Source organism: Poecile atricapillus, chromosome Z (genome assembly GCF_030490865.1).
Source record: "Poecile atricapillus isolate bPoeAtr1 chromosome Z, bPoeAtr1.hap1, whole genome shotgun sequence".
NCBI classification, from domain to species: domain Eukaryota; kingdom Metazoa; phylum Chordata; class Aves; order Passeriformes; family Paridae; genus Poecile; species Poecile atricapillus.
In genome coordinates, this window is record NC_081289.1 from 114,199,348 (window position 1) to 114,217,304 (window position 17,957).

The 17,957-nt window shown below is 41.0% G+C and overlaps 1 protein-coding gene across 7 annotated transcripts in view; it reads left to right on the plus strand.

Moving 5' to 3' along the window:
- The first annotated feature begins 9,016 nt into the window (after nucleotides 1–9,016).
- NFIB (nuclear factor I B) overlaps nucleotides 9,017–17,957 on the plus strand; it is a 169,818-nt gene continuing 160,877 nt past the window's right edge. For all 7 annotated transcript variants that reach the window (XM_058864272.1, XM_058864275.1, XM_058864276.1 and 4 more), the window contains exons 1-2: nucleotides 9,017–9,336; nucleotides 15,502–16,033. In XM_058864272.1, coding sequence (XP_058720255.1) covers nucleotides 9,307–9,336; nucleotides 15,502–16,033 — 562 coding nt within the window. In that variant the 5' untranslated portion in view covers nucleotides 9,017–9,306. The remainder of the gene's footprint in view (nucleotides 9,337–15,501; nucleotides 16,034–17,957) is intronic.

Below are 17,957 nucleotides of genomic sequence, written 5' to 3' on the forward strand. Positions count from 1 at the left end.
AACTTTGTGCAATACAGTTTTTCTTTCTAAAGGACTGAAATACTTATTTCTTTCTTGATGCCATTATTTCTGTCATTTGATATAACATAAATCAATTTAGCAATTGTTTGCTAAATCACGTGGAAAGTTAGGCTTAGTAAATATACAGACTTAACAAAAACAACCAACCAATCGACAAAACAGAGAAAAGTGAAGAGAGTAATGGGATTAGCTACCAGAAATTGAATCTTTGTCAGCAATCGCAACAGCAACACCAAAATCAAGCATAAGAAGAAAAAAAAAAAAAAAAAAAAAAAGCTCAAAATGGAAATTAAATATTTTAAATATTGATGAAGTTTTTGCAAAAATTCTTTTAAGCATTGATGACTAGCACAAATATTTAATTTTGTGCAAATTTTTTCAAAAATAAAACATTCATTCCATAAAAAGAGAGAAAACATTCAAAATTCAAAAACACCTGCAGATTCTGTTTGTCACGGAGAGAGGTCTGCTCTCCACTTGACTGACTGGCTGGTGTAAAGTTTTCAAAGTCTGCCACGCATAGAACGAACCGTCATTTCCCTTGCTCACTGAAAAGAAAAATTCATAATTCATTTTTTCTAGGTTTGACTTCTTTGTAAAAGGATCAGAAAAGACAAACTCTGAAAAATAAAGCAAAACTCTACAGTGATTTGGCTTACGTCTGAAAGCTTTGTATTTAAAATTTCTTTCCTATTTTATGGCAATTTCTGCTCAATTTTAAGAGTGGACTGCATTTTTAGACGCTTAAATTGTTTTTCTCGAATCAAACAAAAGAAAATTAACTTCCTGAGAGGCGCCCATAATCCCAGCAATGGTCTCCAAGTAATTACGAAGATTCTTTACAGTTTGTACTTGCCAATTTTTAACAGGAAGGAATGTATTTGTTATCTGATTGATTAAAACTCTTCACACACTTTTACCTCATGCAGTTTTATTTATTTCATTGTAAGTGCTTTAATTGTGTAGGAAGTTTTAGATGTGAAATCCTTCCTCTGTGAGGTTGCCTTACTGCCGTCGGGTTTGGACTGGAGAACAATTCCTCTGGAGCGGAGTTAATCCTCCAGGGAGCGAGCAGCGTGATGTGATGTTTTATAAAAGGAGGCATCTGAAACCACGAAATTACACAACCTGTGTAAAGAAACCTTTCAGGGGAGGGAAAAAAAAAAAAAAAAAAAAGAAAAAAAGTGCGAGGGATCGTACCCGTCAAGTGTGGCCTGAGAGGGCTAAGCTAAACTAAACTAAAATTCGTGCCTAATCTGCGAGCTCCCGCCGCGGCCCCGCTGCGTGCGGCAGCCGCCAGGCGGAAGCGGAGAGCCGCGCTTCCCGCGGGCGGCGGGAGCAGCGGGAGCGATGGAGGAGGCGGAGGAGGAGCAGCAGCCTGCGGCCGGGCAGCCCACGGCCGGAGCCCGAGGGAGGCCGGGGCCGCCCGGCCGCTCCGCGCTCCCGTGCCGGGCGGAGGAGGAGCGCGGGCGGGGCGCGCAGAGCCGGCCCCGCCGTAAAAACGAACATCCCTAAGTGTGTGGATATGTAAGAGTTTAAAATTTGGGCTGCTGGGGGAAGGAATTCTTGGGCCGAGTTCAAGCCAGACCCCACTGAAACGTGCTCTCCAGCCTGGCAGCTGAAAAGAGGAAAGGAGACTGGAAAGGGAGGAAGAGTAGGAGGAGGAGCGCTCTGCCCACAGGCTGTGACTTTAACGCCTTTTCCCTCGCTCACTCCAAGAATTTTCATCCTGTTCGGTGTCAGGCAAAAAGCTGGCAACAAAATAAATCCAAAACCAAGTCAATAGCCAACAGCCAACCTGAGTAAATAATGATATAATAATAATAATAATAATAATAATAATAATAATAATAATAATAATAATAATAATAATAATAATAATAGATATCCCTCCCCCTCTTCCCATAAGAAATCTCCCAAAACATCCCAAACCAGCTACTGCAAACTAAAAAACCCCCCAAAAATACCCCAACCAAACCCAACCAAAAATTACCCCGACACACCATCCTAAAGCAAAAGGTAGAAGGCCATTTCTGGAAATAAAAAATAAAAAATATAAAGGAAAGAACAACAAAAACCAGCCAACCAAAACCAAAGACAAACAAAAAACCCAAACAAACCCCCCCAAAACAAACAAACAAACAAAACCTCCAAACACACAGGATCCTTGAAAAAATTGAGATGCATCCTGGAAAGCGTGAAGCCAAAAGCCAAGTGCTCTGTTGAAGATTTCAAGATCTCATTTATTTAATATGATACACCACAATGGTACATAGTGCTTAAGTGATTTGTATTTTTACATATATGTATTATTTTTAACTCAATTGACTCTTCTTTTGTAATTCCTCCAGGCTGAGATTGTGTCTCTGTGGTTTCAAAGTGGATGTTATACCCTGTTCTTAAATGCTGATACCACTTCTGCTGTACAGGATAAGATATAAGTGGCGGATTGTTTGTATTTGGCTTTTTTTTTTTTTTTTTTTTTTTTTTTTTTGGCAGCTTTTGTATGTGGGTCACACTTTTGTGCCAGAAATCAGTTGATGGGAGTTTGCATCCAAAAGTGCTGAACTTGGCATGTTTCCTGCTTCAAGTTTTTCCCCCTCCCCCCCTCTTCTGTGGCAGACCACTATCAGTTAAATGCTGGAAAGGATTAATGCAAATGCTACTTTATTGGTACCTAACAGACAGATCTTTCCCTCTCTTTCTTGTTGCTGTAGAAATTCCTTCCTTACTCACATTTTAATATAATGTTTTCTCTCTGGCTGTTTTAGCGGTTTTTGCAGTTAATGGACTGCAATTTGAATGTATCATGTGGAGGAAATGGCATTGCTGCTGTGTATCGTCTGCTCGATAAATTGTCTGGAGGCTTGTTCTGGTCTCTTTCATGCTATATAGCAGGACGCAGTGTTAGAGTGGCATTTCTGACTTGTTTTTTAAAGTTACTCTGGAGGGTTTCTTTTTGTTCTTCCCCCCCTGCCCCCCCCTTCTTTTTCACTGCCGTTTTGTTGTAGGACCTGTGTGTGTATTTTAATTCATTCCTTTCTCTTGCGTGTCTGTTTATATGTGTGTGTGCGTGTGTGTCTGTCTGCTTTCCCTCTTGTCCTCTCTTCCCCTGTGTGTCTGGGCCACATTTTAATGCACAATATCCCATCCATTAAGTTGTGGTTGAATGCGGAGTGTGTGAGGACTTGGCAGCTCTCAGGTTGAAGGGGGCGGGGAAGCCAGTTTCGACTCTGACACAAGATGCCGATGTGGCGTGATCTGAATTATTATTAGTTCTGCGAACATAGCCATCTTCTCCTCCCGCTGCTGGAAAGTGCTGCCATTGAACTTGTGACGGGACAGACAAGATTTCCAGCTTATTTTTTTTTTCCTTTTTTTTTTTTTTTTTAATTTTATTTTTTATTTTTTTTCCCCCTCTAAAGTACAGTAGCTGGCAGGGAAAAGGCGCCAAAACACACAGGATTAACTCACAACATTCTCTGAAGCGGTTTTGAGCTGCAACGCTTACAAATTTTAATGTTGAATCACAAGAAAAAGATCAAGCACTTCTGTAAGTCTAATTTAGGCAGACATTTAAATCGAGTTTCTAGATGCTGCCCCTGCCCCCACCCCTACCCCTATCCCAATATTCTCAAAATCTGGCAAGTGATAGAAATTGCCAGAAAATCAGTATGTTGGAATTTTATTTGTGGTGTTGTCATTTCTGTTTATGTCCAGGGCATTTGAAATCAGCACATGTGAATTTTTAAAGAATTTACTGTATTGGAAAAAGAGGGTTTCATGCCTTTGTAAGGCTGAGGATGTGACCTGCAGTGAGGACAAAAACTGCACAGTTGTGTAACCCAAAATGCTGTGGTTTCCAGCTTTGCACTTGAGGTTTCATGTTTTTATTTGCTGGTCTGGGAGCTGTGGAAAACTCAAGTATTATAGTCCCCATCAAACCATATGTGGACAGGGGTCAAGCGCACACACCCGTCATACACATGTGTGTCTATTTATGTACAGTATGTGTTTCTTCTTATCACCCAAAACCAAGTAAGAAATGCTAGTAATTATCATGATACATAATTTCATTGTTGTGATACTGTACTGGCTTAGAAGTTGTACTGACTGTTGTTTACATTTTAAGTCAAAAATAACTTAAAGTTCAGTCTGATGTGAAACATATCAAGGCCACATAAACCAATATATTATCAGTTTGCTTATTTAACTATTTAAGTGCTTTTCCCCCCCTGAATTTCTGTGCATGTACATATGTTTATATATACATATATGTCTCCATGCACAGACAATATTCCTGAATGTAAAATATTCCTTTGGTTATGCCAAAGATGCAAAACTTTACTTTGTAGGTTAATACGCTTCTACAAGAAGACTTGCAAGGCACCATGACCACTCATACAGATAGAATCACCATCAGGCAAAAATACAATATAATATAATATAATATGGTTTAGATTAGTTGTTACTCATAAGTGACATAAACTATACTCTATTTACTCATTATTTATGTACATACTCAAGTATTGTTTATTGAATGGACATGTGTGTTATTGGCATTTTCTAACAATGGGTGGAAAATAATTTAATGGTATTATTAAAGTAGATATAAAACTTGTGCTTTAGATCACAGAGTCCTGTCACATAAGAATTTTGGAGCTAGTTCTCAGATATTCCATACTTTTGATGAAAAGTCATGTGCCAGAATCAGTTCTTTCTGATTTCTATAAAGAGACGAGTGGAATTTTCATGAAAACTTGATTTCTTAGAAGATCAGTATATGAACATTTAGATATTTGACCAAACCGCCCACATTTGTTCAGAGGTAATCTTAGGCTTCACACTTCAGCATTAGCAATTCCTTTCTTTTTGTTCCAGTAACAATAGTCTTTTGGTCCAAGACTTCAAAAATTTGAGCAGTTGTCCAGCCAAAGGACAGCAGCTGAAATTCTGGTCTAGGTGGGATATAAGTGCTCTAAATGGCTTTTTCATTTTTAAATGTTATTATCTCTGAAGTCCAAGGGAAGTGCCACTTTGCAGCGTCTGGTGAAATTTGTGAGCGTGGTTTGTGAGGGAGAGGGAGAAAGTACATGATTTCAGCAAGTGTTTGTCATACCAGGGTCTGCACCTCAGAAAACTGCCCTGGGGGAACTAGAATGCGTGGAGGAGAGTAAACCCATCTGCCCATGGTGTCAAAAAACCTTTGTGATGCTTTTCTGTGAGATGAACATCTCAGATCATGCCGTATGGGCAGTGCATATCCTCCCATCCTAGCCACCCTGCCCGAGTTGGATGGAAGGCAGGGGGAGCATGGGAGCAGCTCCTCAGTCCGGAGAGTGCAGGCTAAGGATGAGGGTATTGCTTGCAGCTTTGGTATCTGCTGCTCAGTAGTGTGAAAGCTGCTTTTTCTTCCTGAATGTACATTTTTGTCACATGAAGGTTTCTAGAAGCTGTGTGCTGGCATCCATCTGTGTGTGTGTCCAAGCAGTGTTATCAGTTCTCATTTTGCATCCCACCTGAGACCAGGATCTCTTAGGCTAGCCTGGTCCTGTGAAGTCGATGGGTTAAGACTAGTGCTCAAGAGCAGATTTCAGTGTCTCTCACAGGGAAGGTCAGATAGTGACTTTTATTTTCTTAATTGCCCACATTGAAATGCTGGTTGAACTTCCAGATACAGCATGAGGTTGGCATAGCTCTGGCAGTGAAGACAAAAAGCAATTGTCCTCCAGTCTGGAGCTTCAAGGGTAGAGAGCTTGCAGCATTAACAGGAATTTTAGTATGTGGGGATGGAGAGAAGGGTCTTTGAGGTGGTTGATGAATTAATGTAAGCCAGAATTTGAAAGCAATTGAACCAATTTCTCACAAGGTCTCTATGCATGCCAAGGGCCAGCCACTATGCCTGGTGTCCTTGCTGCATTAAAGCCATGTTTTCTCCAGGCTACCCCAGTTACCACATACCCTTTTTAATGCACCTCTGCAGCAAAGTGACAGAGGCTTACACTTTGTTTTGATTTTAATGTAGCTCTTTATCCATTCTGAAAAGAATCTTTAGCTTGCTTTTCTGTGAAAGGAGCTTTGGGGTGGGATGGAGGAGGATGGGTGCACACGTGTTTCTGAGGAGGGTTCTTCCAGGACAAAGCCTTTGTTCTTTATGGGTTCCCACTGGGATTAACCAGGAGCAACAGAGCCAAAACATGTCTTTGGGTGCCCAGTACAGCCTGCTTTCTTTCATGTACTGGGAGCCTTTGGGTCAAACCCATGGGTAAACCCATAGCAACCTGTTCCATGCCTGCCATGTCCTATAGATCATGCAGAAGACAGAATGATGCTTGAGCCATGCTGGCTGGGCAGCTCCATTTTCCCCAAGATGAATTCATATGAGAGGCCTGCTCAATCCCAACCAGCAGATTAGCTCTGGGTGTGGGGGTGTCTGGCCTTGCCTGTTCTGCAGCAGTTCTGCTCTGGAGGACACTGGCACATGCTGCAAGGCTGTCTGTGCACTGAGTCGAGATGCAAAACCATCCTCAACCAGCTCTTGTGGGGATGCAAGCACAATCTCACACTGAGTCCACATCCCTTGCAGTAGCAATAGCTTTATAAAGTGACTGGTTTCTCTCTGCCCTTACCTTGCTGCATTTGCTTGTTCCTGCTTGCCAGACTGCCAGGCAGTTCTGTTCTAGTGCACAAGACTCTAGTGCAACCTCAATCCCTTGGCCAGTCATGGGAGGGAGCGGGGCCTTCTGCAAGTCCTGCCTGGGAAAGGGGAGACTTCTCATGTCTGTGCAGCTCACAGGGGCAGCCTTGCTGATGTGGTGTTATGAATTTGGTTAGGTTGACTTTCTCCTTATGGATGGATGAGAGTGATAAAGGGGACAGAGGAAAGTTATTGTTTTAAACCAGGTCCGCAATTACGGCTTGTTGTGTAAGAGTTCAAGCACTCAAAGAGGTGTGCTCAAGGACATCAGAGCATTTGTGCCAGGAGGAATGTCTTTTGTGGTAAATTAACTCCAGTTAAATAGAATACTTATTCAAAGGGAAACTCCATAATTTAAAGCTGGCATTATCAGCTTTTTGTAGAGGGAAAAACGATTGGGCTTTGGGGGTATTTTACACTAGATTTAAAAATAAGTTTTGTTAATTATGGTTAACCCTGAGTTTGTGTCATTCGCCTTTGCCTAAATGTACGTCCTTAACTTGTCACCTATCAGTATAGTCTGTAGAAGAGAAGATGCACGACAGTTGTTTGAACCCTGCAAATCTGAGGAAACTTGGCAAGACTAGCCAGACAGAAGCTGAGCTGTGGGGATGCAGCGTGGATTCTGCAAGGGTTACTGCGTTGGGGTCTTGCTGCTTCCTTTGATATTACCTGTCTTGTACAGGGTCTTTCCTTCCCCCACTCATCCCTCTGCTTCTTTTGGTTTGTAAATTTATGGGAATTGCTGCTGGTAGCCTTGGCAAGCTCCCCTCATTAAGAGTCCTCTTTGAAAATGGGCTGTGTTTGAGCATTTCCCTAATGAGGACAGGACGGGGTTAAAAAGTGACCATTTCATGGTTGACTTGAACCTGCTTACTTTCCTTGATGTGTCGTTGTGAAATGCCTGACGTGAATAAACTCTCACTTTGGGCAAGGAGGAAGTCAGCGGTCCCTCCGGGACGCCGCCGGGGGCTGCGCAAGGGCAGCGGGAGGGAGCGGCGGTGGAGCGGCGGTGCTGGGGCTGGGGGCCGCACACACCGCACGCCCCCTGAGCCGGGCACAGCACCTCAGCCAGCCTCAGAGGAGCAGAGCAGAAATAAGTTTCTCTCACTGTCGTCGTCGCCCCCTCCCCCCCCCCCTCCCCCCCCGGTTTTCCAGCTCCCCTGGTTAAAGCTGCCCCCGGAGAATGAAACCAGACCCCGGCACCCTGTTGCCGCCCGGGAGCCGGGACCCTTCACCGCCCCCGGCCGCAGCCTGCGAGGGCAGGGACATCAGTCACCGGCCTGGGGGGGCCGTCGGAGGGGGCTGCCCACCCCCCGTGTCCCCCGCGGAGGGTGGGGGGAAGCGGGGGCACACGAGCCCCGTCGCAGCTGGCAAAGTCGTACCCCGAAAGAAGAAAATGAAGCCTCTCGCAGATGGCAGACCCCCCACCCCCTCCCCTTCGCCACCGCAACTTTCTCCCACCAGAAGAGCGGGAAAATGAGGGAGGGATGTTTGCGAAACGTGCTCGTTCCTTCTGCAGCGTTCGGTGGTAATGAATGCAGAGGGAGGGCAGAGGAAGGGGATCTGGAGAAGGAATGTGTTTGCAGGAGGAGGAGGAGGAGGAGTGTAAGCCGTGATTGTGTAATTAAATAATTAAACAAAAATACTTAAGTCTCATTTGGGGAGAGAGCTGGGATAGGGTCCACAGGGTGTAACCGGTGAATTTTTTAACTTCCAAGTTTTGCAGAGTCAGAGGCGGGGTGGGAAGGGGGGGACACTCACGGAGACGTTGAGAGCAAATCGGGTGGGAGCGCCAGGGAGAGATTTATCGTTTGAATTTTCAGGAGATCATTTTTATTACGGTGGCCCTTTAGAAAGCAGTCTCTCACCATTGCCCGCAGAGCGAGGACGGGCGGACCAGCAGAGGCTGCCGGAGGAGCCCGCAGGCCGCACCGCCCGCTCTGCCCGCCCGAGCGCGCCCCCGCCTCGGCGCGCCCCCGCGGCACGGTCCCGACCGCCCGGCGAAGTTTCGCCTGCCATCGCTGTCCGGGAGCCTCCTGCTTCGCTCTGGGCTGTAACCTTGAACTTTCGAAAGCGTGGTGACAGTATCGTGTTATTACGGCAGCACTACCAACTTCTGAAAAAAGAAAAAAAACACCCCCCCCCCCCAAAAAAAAAAAAAGAAAAAGAAAAAGAAAGAAAGAAAAAGAAAAAAGGATAAAAAAATAAGCCAAACAAAAAAAATCCTCCCGCCCACCCCCCCTCACCTCCCCCCCCCCCCGAGTCCTTCCCCCCTCATCTGCAAAACAACCAGCAGCAGCAGCAGCAGCAAAAGCGAGACTCCTGCGCCGCCGACTACAAGAGGGTTAAAAGTGTAGATTGGATTTCACCCCGGGAAATCTAGCACACGGAGTGAACTTGAATCTTTGGCTATTTAAGGAGGACTGGGGTTTGTTGTGAAGTTGTGGTGATCCAGAGCAGAGCCCCGTCCTGATTGATTTCATCTTCCTTGAGTCTCAGATGACTGTAAAATGAATAGATGAAATTATTCCTTTTTGAGGCTTTTCTTAGGGGCTCTCCGGGCAGCGTGTACTCAAAGCGAAGTCATGATGTATTCTCCAATCTGTCTCACTCAGGTATAGACGCTTTTATTTAATTTATTTGTTAATTTATTTATTTTCACGTGCTTGTCGGGATTATTTTTTTTTTTTTAAAGTTACATGTTTGTGGGTTGTTAATGAGTCATTGCTAGTAGTTGTAACGGGTTAAAGCACAGTCGGAACTGCTTGTCAGCTCCAAACTCCTTTCTCAGGAGGGAATATTAGAGAATAAACTGTACCACGCCATTGTTTTGGGGAGATCCATTCAAAGTGTCACCCGTAGAGAAATACTGTTAATTGTTGGTGCATAGGAAGTCAAAGGTTAACAAACTGGAAATGAGTATAATTATGCTAAAAAACCGTGTTTGAGAAGTATTGATTTGATTGGAATCAAGCGATTTGCACTCTTTTCAGCTCGCCTGTTTACACACAGCCTAATGAAAGGGTTTGAAAGGAAAAGTGGTTTTTTTTGACAAAACACGACTACTGGCCGGTGCGAAGTAATCCCGTCTTATGCTTAATTAATAATATGCAGGCTGCCAACAATGAGGGAGATGTGAGCGGGGATGACCAAGCTGTGCAGTGTTTTCTCGTTCGCTTATACAAGGGCACGGCGTTTTCCCCCTCCCCGCTAAATTGTGCTGGTGGCTGAGGAGTGTGCCCTCTCCCCAGCACCGGGAAAGACCGACCCTTTTTTTACAGCCGCGCTTGCGGCCGCTTTTCGATCCCGAGCGGCGGCTGTCACCGGGACGGCGGGAGGGGAGCGGCGGTCGGCGCGGTGCGGTGCGGTGCGGCGGAGCGGGGCGCGGAGGGCGGGGGCAGTACGAGCGGGGGTCCCCGCCGCGGTAAAACGCAGATTTTGAAACCTGAGGGGTTTCGGGAGCATGTTTGGGAAAGTTGCCCGGGTGCCCGTGGAGCGTCCTCGCCCGGCGTACGGTATCGGCGAGCAAGGGCCGGGGCACCGGAGCGTGTTTTGGACAGTAAACCCGGTCTGCAAAGCCCAAGGATAGTTTTCAGCTTTCGTGAAAGCCTGTTTTAGGAGGATGTGATGTAAACTGATTAAGCGATAACTGCTTGCTTCCACATTGGTGCAACAAATAGCCAAAGAAGCAGAAAATGTGCGAAAGTAACGTCTGCTAAAAGGCTGCTGCAGAGAGGCCAGCGATGCACTTACAGCGCACTGTGAATAAATAAGTACGATTTAAGTTATTCCGCAGTTACAAACCATTGTAATTCGAAAGGACTAAAGTATTCATAAATTGTGATTGAAGATGGAAACAATGATAAGGCTTATTCAGTGATTGGACACAGTCCTGCAGTTTTTTGGCTGACACATTTTTTATTGTTTATATTTTGTTTGGCATCTAAGTGTGATTGACTTAGATATGGATATTTTCAGTAACTAAACGTGAGCTGCAGTGGAAGAAAGCTGGAAAAAAAGTGTTATTGAGATATTTCTTCTTCAAAAGAGAAACATAGGAAGCATTTTGTGTAACAGATATGCACATACTTGCAGGTACACACAGAGAAATAATTACTTAGCATGGAATCTGTGGTCAGAAAAATTAATTCTGTGTAGGCTGTCCAGCGTGTGAAATTATTGACAAGCAATAAGACCTCTGCATCAGAATATAAACCTGAGAGTACAACATAAGAAAGCAGGTTTTGCATTTGAGACTCAGATTTTCACAACCACTTCTTTTACAGCAGTAATTCATTATCTTGTTTCCTGCTCTAATGATTTTTTTCCTTCTTTTTTTTTTTTAATTTTTTTTATTTATATTTTCTTTTTTGACTCATTGGTGAAATAGATTTCCTCATTCTTTACAAATTTGTGTTAAAATACTGCACTCAGGTGTATACAAAAATGCTACATTGTACTTCTACTGCCATTAATCCAAGAAAGCAGTTCCTGGCTTTTGTGCATTGATACCTTCTCCATAATATTTTACAATCACGCACTACCATGTGCCAGGCAGAGACAGTTCCCATTTGGTGATACATGCAAGGAACATAGTTGCAGCAAATTCATTTTAGTTTGGAATGTTTTTCTACCTGCTTGGAATGATAGAAGCAGTTTATAAGTGATTTTTTCTTTAAGTAAATTAAAAATTAAAATGACACCAGCAATGAGAATGTATACCTTATGTTCTTCATTTGTTTAAGGCAAAAGATTGATTCATCTCACGTAGAGTAGCAACTGCATTAAAGTCTTACTACCAAAATTGTTCTCTTTATTGTATTCTCTGTCTCTAGGACACTTGCAATGAACTTTGACTGTGGTAGTATATGTTCAGAAGAAAATATTTTGGTAAAAGTAAACACAGAACACCTGTTTGGACAGAGCTACTTATGGTGGTAGTTCAGTTTGTGCCGAGACAGCGCAGAAGCACGCTTTAGTAACAAGTCTAAAATCCAAAGTATAACTTTTAACTGGAACCTTTGCAATTTGAGTGTTACCCATTATGCTTACAATAAAGGTTTGGTGGGTAAAGATAACTCCAAGGTAGAAGAAAACTTCCTAAATGCAATTTAATTTTGGGGGCTCCCTTCCTCTCTTTCCCATATACCTCTTCCTCTGTGTTTTGGAATGAGTGGAGACTGCATTTATCTGTCTTGCTGAGGCATGAATAGGATGCAGTTACTGCATGCCTTTTAGTGCTTACTCTCTTGTGATATTTTTGCCATGGTTTATAATGTTATAGTAGTCCAAAATCTCACAATATGTAGTATTTTCTTTTGCTCCTATATGTTGTTTCACTAGTCATGAGAAAAATCCATGGAGGGAAATTGAATAGATGAACTTTTCTGTATAAAATTTCCATACTTCTGCCCAGTGTATTTATTGTACAGTCCTCAGTTTGAACTTTCATGGGCTGATACAAAGTTTAAAAGTGAAAGATAGGAGAAGAGCACTGCCTATCCGCTTTATCTTTTCGATAAAGAAAACCTGGCCTATCTATTGTCATTAGATGACTGCTATTTTTCCCTTTCTCTACAATCTACATAGATGTTACATTGTAACTTCCATTTTAATTTAAATTGGCAGTACACAATTGTTAACCTGACCTATTTGATATGGCATTTGAAAATCTTACCTTTATAAATCACTTCATTGCAAGAGCAACTGTGACACATGAGCAAGTGCTACATAGAAACAAGAAATAATTCACTATTGTCTATATGAATATTGAGGAGGAAAAATAAAATTCTGTAGATATCTTTTTAGGAGATTTGGTGGAGAATGTGTGTGATTAATTGCAAATGTCCATTTAGGATCATTTTTATGGGCATTTCCCCATGTCAAGTAGTATTTTCATTTGAAAATACTCCAGGTGCACAATGAATAGCTCAAAAAAATCTGATTAAATTGCTTTCAAACAGGATGTTCTTTGCTGTGTTTCTCCTCCACACTTTTCACCTTTATTTGTCTCTTTAAGACTTAACAATATTGTGAAAGAAAAGCCTGAATACAGTTTTTAAAAGGTTGGAGTTTCTGGTGTGTATGTTTTTGGGTTTTTTTCCCCTTCTTTTTGAAAAGCAAGTATTCAACTACTACAGAGTGGAATTTAAACCGTGAAATTCTCTATAAAATTTTCATAGACATAAAATGCTATCAGCTATTATTGTTAATATTGTATCCATTACCTCAAGGGATAGTCAATCTGAAATAATTTTTGGTGCTCTTCAAAATTAAAACTAGATGTGCAGTATTCTACTAGTGGAGAAGATGTCCATATTTATTTTATTGTCATTTTAACTTATAAATGCCAAAGTCTGTTTAGATGTAGGGGAAATCATTGTATTGAGGCAGAAATTAATTTCTCCCAAAGCTCTTCAGCCACCTGCCTTCACCCCACCTTTAGGCCCAGCTGTTAGAATTTTCAAAATCTGTAGTAAATCTGTTTCATTCAGCCTAAAATGAATTGTGAGGATTTAACACTGTGCAGTCTTTATGCTTCCATCAATTAAAAAAATAAAATTATTTGAATACTTCAATTAAGATGACTTCTGTAGGAGAAAAAATAAACTTTCTTTAGTACTTACAATTGAAAGGAAAAAAAGCATGGCATCAGAAAACATATGAAGATAGGGAAGTCTTATCATGGGCTGTGGTTGCTCAGAGCAGTACTGCCTTCCCACACAAAGAACAGATTGTGGTTTAACTCTTTCCACGGCCTAGTTTTATGTGCCAGTATAGTATCAGAATTGTTCAAATCTGTGCTGGAAACTACTAATCAGTTTAATTGTTGCCTTTGTAGGTCTTTGTCAAGCATCATTCGGTAATGAAATTGTTTATGTCTCGAAGTATCTTCTCATATTGCCTCTCTGCTCTTTTTTTTCCCCCTTTGCTTAATTTTTTTTCCTATGAAGACAAAATGATCATAGGTAAACTGCTTGCAACTTTTCTATTGTTTTCTGTTTAATTTGAGTATGGTTAGGGAAGAGATGTAACTAGATCTAGTGGGTTTTGCAACATTCAGGAAATTTTGAAGTTTGTTTGAAATTCAAAGATTTAAATATGGAATTCTTTGCCTGAAGCTTCTGCAATGGCAGTCTGCACTCTATAATTGAGACCATTAGTTATACTTTCATCATTTTTACCTAATGGAGTTAATCAGCCTATTGATTAAATATAATTCATTCCTTGTCTAGCAGCGTAACTAAAATAGTACTTTGTTGATTGTATTCTTGAATATAATTGCATAAAAAATGTTCAGTTTTAGTTTGATTGCACTGTACCACTAAGTATGATGAGCAATCTATGTAGTATTTAAAATTAAATATCCCTGCATACAGGAAGAAAAATATGTCCTCTAAGGTCCCCCTTTCAACCCAAAATATAGTGTCATTTGATTTTGCAGATTTGAGACTGCAGTGTTTTAAACAGCAGACTTGTTAATGGAAAATAAGTTTTTGGGGAAGGTCTATTTAGATATTAACATGGATGTGTAGGATGGTACTTTAAGCAGACAAACAAAATTAATTTAATTGCTATAGGATGTGCTTGTAGACAACAACTAAGCATTACCTCCTTAATGCAATCCATATTGCTGCTAGGCAGAAGATAAGAACTTGCAGGTGAAGCCAGACAACAGAAAGGGATATTTTGAAACTGTAAATAAATTGCATGGATTTCACAAAAGCAGCATTGGACCAGCGGTGGACTCATAATGTCTCTGCCACAGCATGCAGAAGCACAAAGAATGCAAAGTTTGTGCCAAGTTGCCATTTTTCATTGTACACCTCAGATTGATTTTTAAGGGGTTTAGAATAATTGCCACACTCATGTGATCAGTTAACAAATTAACTGACTCTGTGTGTCTTTAAAATCTACAGTGGAACTGCTGGAAGGACATAAATGTAATTTTTGTTCTCACCTTCAAAAAGTCTTAATTTTACAGAGTTTGGGGGTGGTGGGAGGGAAGCGAGAAGAGCTGAAAATACAGAAGCTTCTGTTCAGGATTTGTATATGACATGTTGTGTCTTTTTCCTGCTTTTCCTTACTGTATACTGGTTTCTCTAGTTACCACCACTGGAATGGTGCTGTTTCAGTGCTGGAATGTTGGACGTTTGATAAGAAAATGGATCAAGTTTAATGGCGCATGCTCTTTGTGCCACCAGCAGTCTCTTGCTGAGAGCATGCTCCAAAAGCGGGAACTGTGTGGCATTACACTGAGCATGTATATGCTTTGTGTTTCTGTGCCACAGAGAGGAGAAATGAACTGTGGCATTTGCCTCAGCCTTCTGAACATTTCTGCTCAGATTTTTTAAAACCGTGTAGTGTCTTGTGCAATGGTACTTTTCTTGATGATAGCTGTTCACTCAAATATTTAAATGTTAGGAACAAAACATCTTGGTAGCATCTCTTAAATTATGTTGTCTCTGCAGCACTGTGGGATGAAGTGAGGGGAGGAGTATAAAATAAAATTTTCACATGGTTCTTTCAAAGAATGAAACATGGGAAAAATGTGATTCTCTATGTACTTTTTTGTCTGTTGCCTGACAGCAGTAATAATTTCATAAAAAGTGTTATGCAGAAATTTGCGTGTTTAAGTTTTAAGTGTTTATTATCTTCGTCTTGTATTTCACTTAAAGATTTTCAGAAATGTTTCTTGATACTGCTTTGGTAATGAGAACTTGCTGACTTTGAGTTTTCTTTTTCTCTTCTTCTTTTTTTTCCTTCACTTCTTTCCACAGGATGAATTTCACCCGTTCATTGAGGCACTTCTTCCACATGTCCGTGCAATTGCCTACACTTGGTTCAATCTTCAGGCTCGAAAACGCAAGTACTTTAAAAAACATGAGAAACGAATGTCAAAGGATGAGGAAAGAGCAGTCAAGGATGAGCTACTCAGTGAAAAGCCTGAAATCAAACAGAAGTGGGCATCCAGGCTCCTGGCCAAGCTGCGCAAAGATATTCGTCAAGAGTTCCGGGAGGATTTTGTGCTCACAGTTACTGGGAAGAAGCACCCATGCTGTGTATTGTCCAATCCCGACCAGAAGGGCAAGATTAGGAGAATCGATTGCCTGCGACAGGCTGACAAAGTCTGGCGTCTGGATCTAGTCATGGTGATCCTGTTCAAAGGCATCCCCTTGGAAAGTACGGATGGAGAACGTCTCATGAAATCCCCACATTGCACAAATCCAGCACTTTGCGTCCAGCCACATCACATAACAGTATCAGTCAAGGAGCTTGATTTGTTTTTGGCATACTACGTGCAGGAGCAAGGTAGGAAGCAGATTGTCATGTTTCTATGTTAGTATGTCAGACTCTGACTCCAAGTAGCCCTGTTTCACCTGTGGGCTGGCTTCCAGTGAAACACTGTTCTGTGGTCTATAGATGTAGTGTGGCTACATATCCATCTGTAAATCAGCATGTATACGTATATACTTAAACACACACATATTCCTGCAGACCTGTGTGACATGCGTATTTGACAAACGTGCCTCTTTCCAGAGAGAGACACACGTACCAAGGCAGTACGTTCATTCCACTGAAGTTGCCTTTTATTTTTTTGTGAAAAAATTGGCAATACATAGTTGTGACTTCAGAAAACATTCTTGTTTTCAAGTTGTATTTTTAAAGAAAAATAAAACAAAAACCCCCACCCCAGTACTAGTAAGAACAGAGGCAGGTATATGCAATTGCACAATCACAATAAATACTAGAAATATTTATAATTGTCTCGTAGTTATAAATAATCAAGAAGCAATCCTTAAACTGATGACTCTGCTATCACATTGAAGAGCAATTGTAGACTTTCTCATACCTATAAAACAAAGCTTGAAAATACTTTATCACAGCTATATTTCTTGTAAATGCCAAATACAACCAGAATTACAGCATACAATATCTAATGTTTCATTCATATTTTACATCAATAGCTCATCTTATCTATCTGAGCTTTAAAGCAAAGATTCAGGTCATAATATTTTGAGAAATTTTTATGAAGAGTGAATTTTCATAATCACACTCATATACTTTTACTTGGCAGGTAATTGAAATGTGGAAAATTGCAGAAAATCTATGTAAAAGCTTCTTAAACTTAGTATTACAGAACGCAAATAGAACAGAGCTTCCGATAATCATGTGTCAGGGGAAAAGCCATATTTCATATATTGGATTGTCAATAACAATACCCGTAGGAGGCTCCTTAAAATTGTAAATGGCTGTAAGTAGATAAAGGTGGTTTTTTTTGTCTGGTTTTTTTTTTTTTTTTTTGTTTTTTTTTTTGTTTTTTTTTTTTCCTCCGATAGTAAGTCTTCTGAAATACTTCTTCTCTTTTAGGGTCATTTTGATTCTTTCTGGTAATGATACCATCTTCTAGGTGTCTTTGTAATGCTGGCTGATCAGCAGTAATAATATTTATTTTTTTTTTTTAGCCACAGATCTCAACTAGGGAAAACTTGACCACCTGCAGATGGTGGGCCATTTCACAACTTGGCCTGGTAGTAGGTAGAAATGGCCTGCAGAAGGGCAGATGGCAGGCTGTTGTCTGATGCTTGGTACATAACTATGGGATTTAACTGGAAAACAATTGAATTGATTTTGTTAGTAACAAAAAAGTAAAATTGCATGTTCTCATTTGGAAGAGACATACGCAATGATATATTTCTGTTTTAAGTGAATTCTCTTTTAGCATTTACTCACGTAAATGAAGAACTGTTTTTGTGAATGCATATATCAGGTTCTTTTTTGTTCATTACTTGTTATGAAAAAAAATTGGCTTTTATCCCTCCTCCCCCCACAAGTATTGTTTTTGTGTTTGTTTTTTTTTTTGTCTCTCCACAGCAGTAGACACATTTAGGTATTTTACAATGACTTTAAGTAACTGCAGAGTCTGGTAAATCTGATCCCAAATACTATAGGAAGAAAAATTTCTTTGATATAATTAAACAAAATGGCTTAATTACAAATAATTTGTACCTTTAAACTCATTTTGTGGAAAAAAATTGCAAATTATATTTTGAATGCATATAGCTTAAGTCATAGCTTACTGATTAATTCTATGGATTTACCTGTCTCTAAAAGCCAAAACTACAAAAGGGGGTAAAACAGTTTGAGTAGCTCTTGAGCCAAAGAAACTGGGGTCAGAGTACTCTTAACACAATGTTGACTTATAAGTTCTTGAAAGGCAGTAACTTGAAGTGGG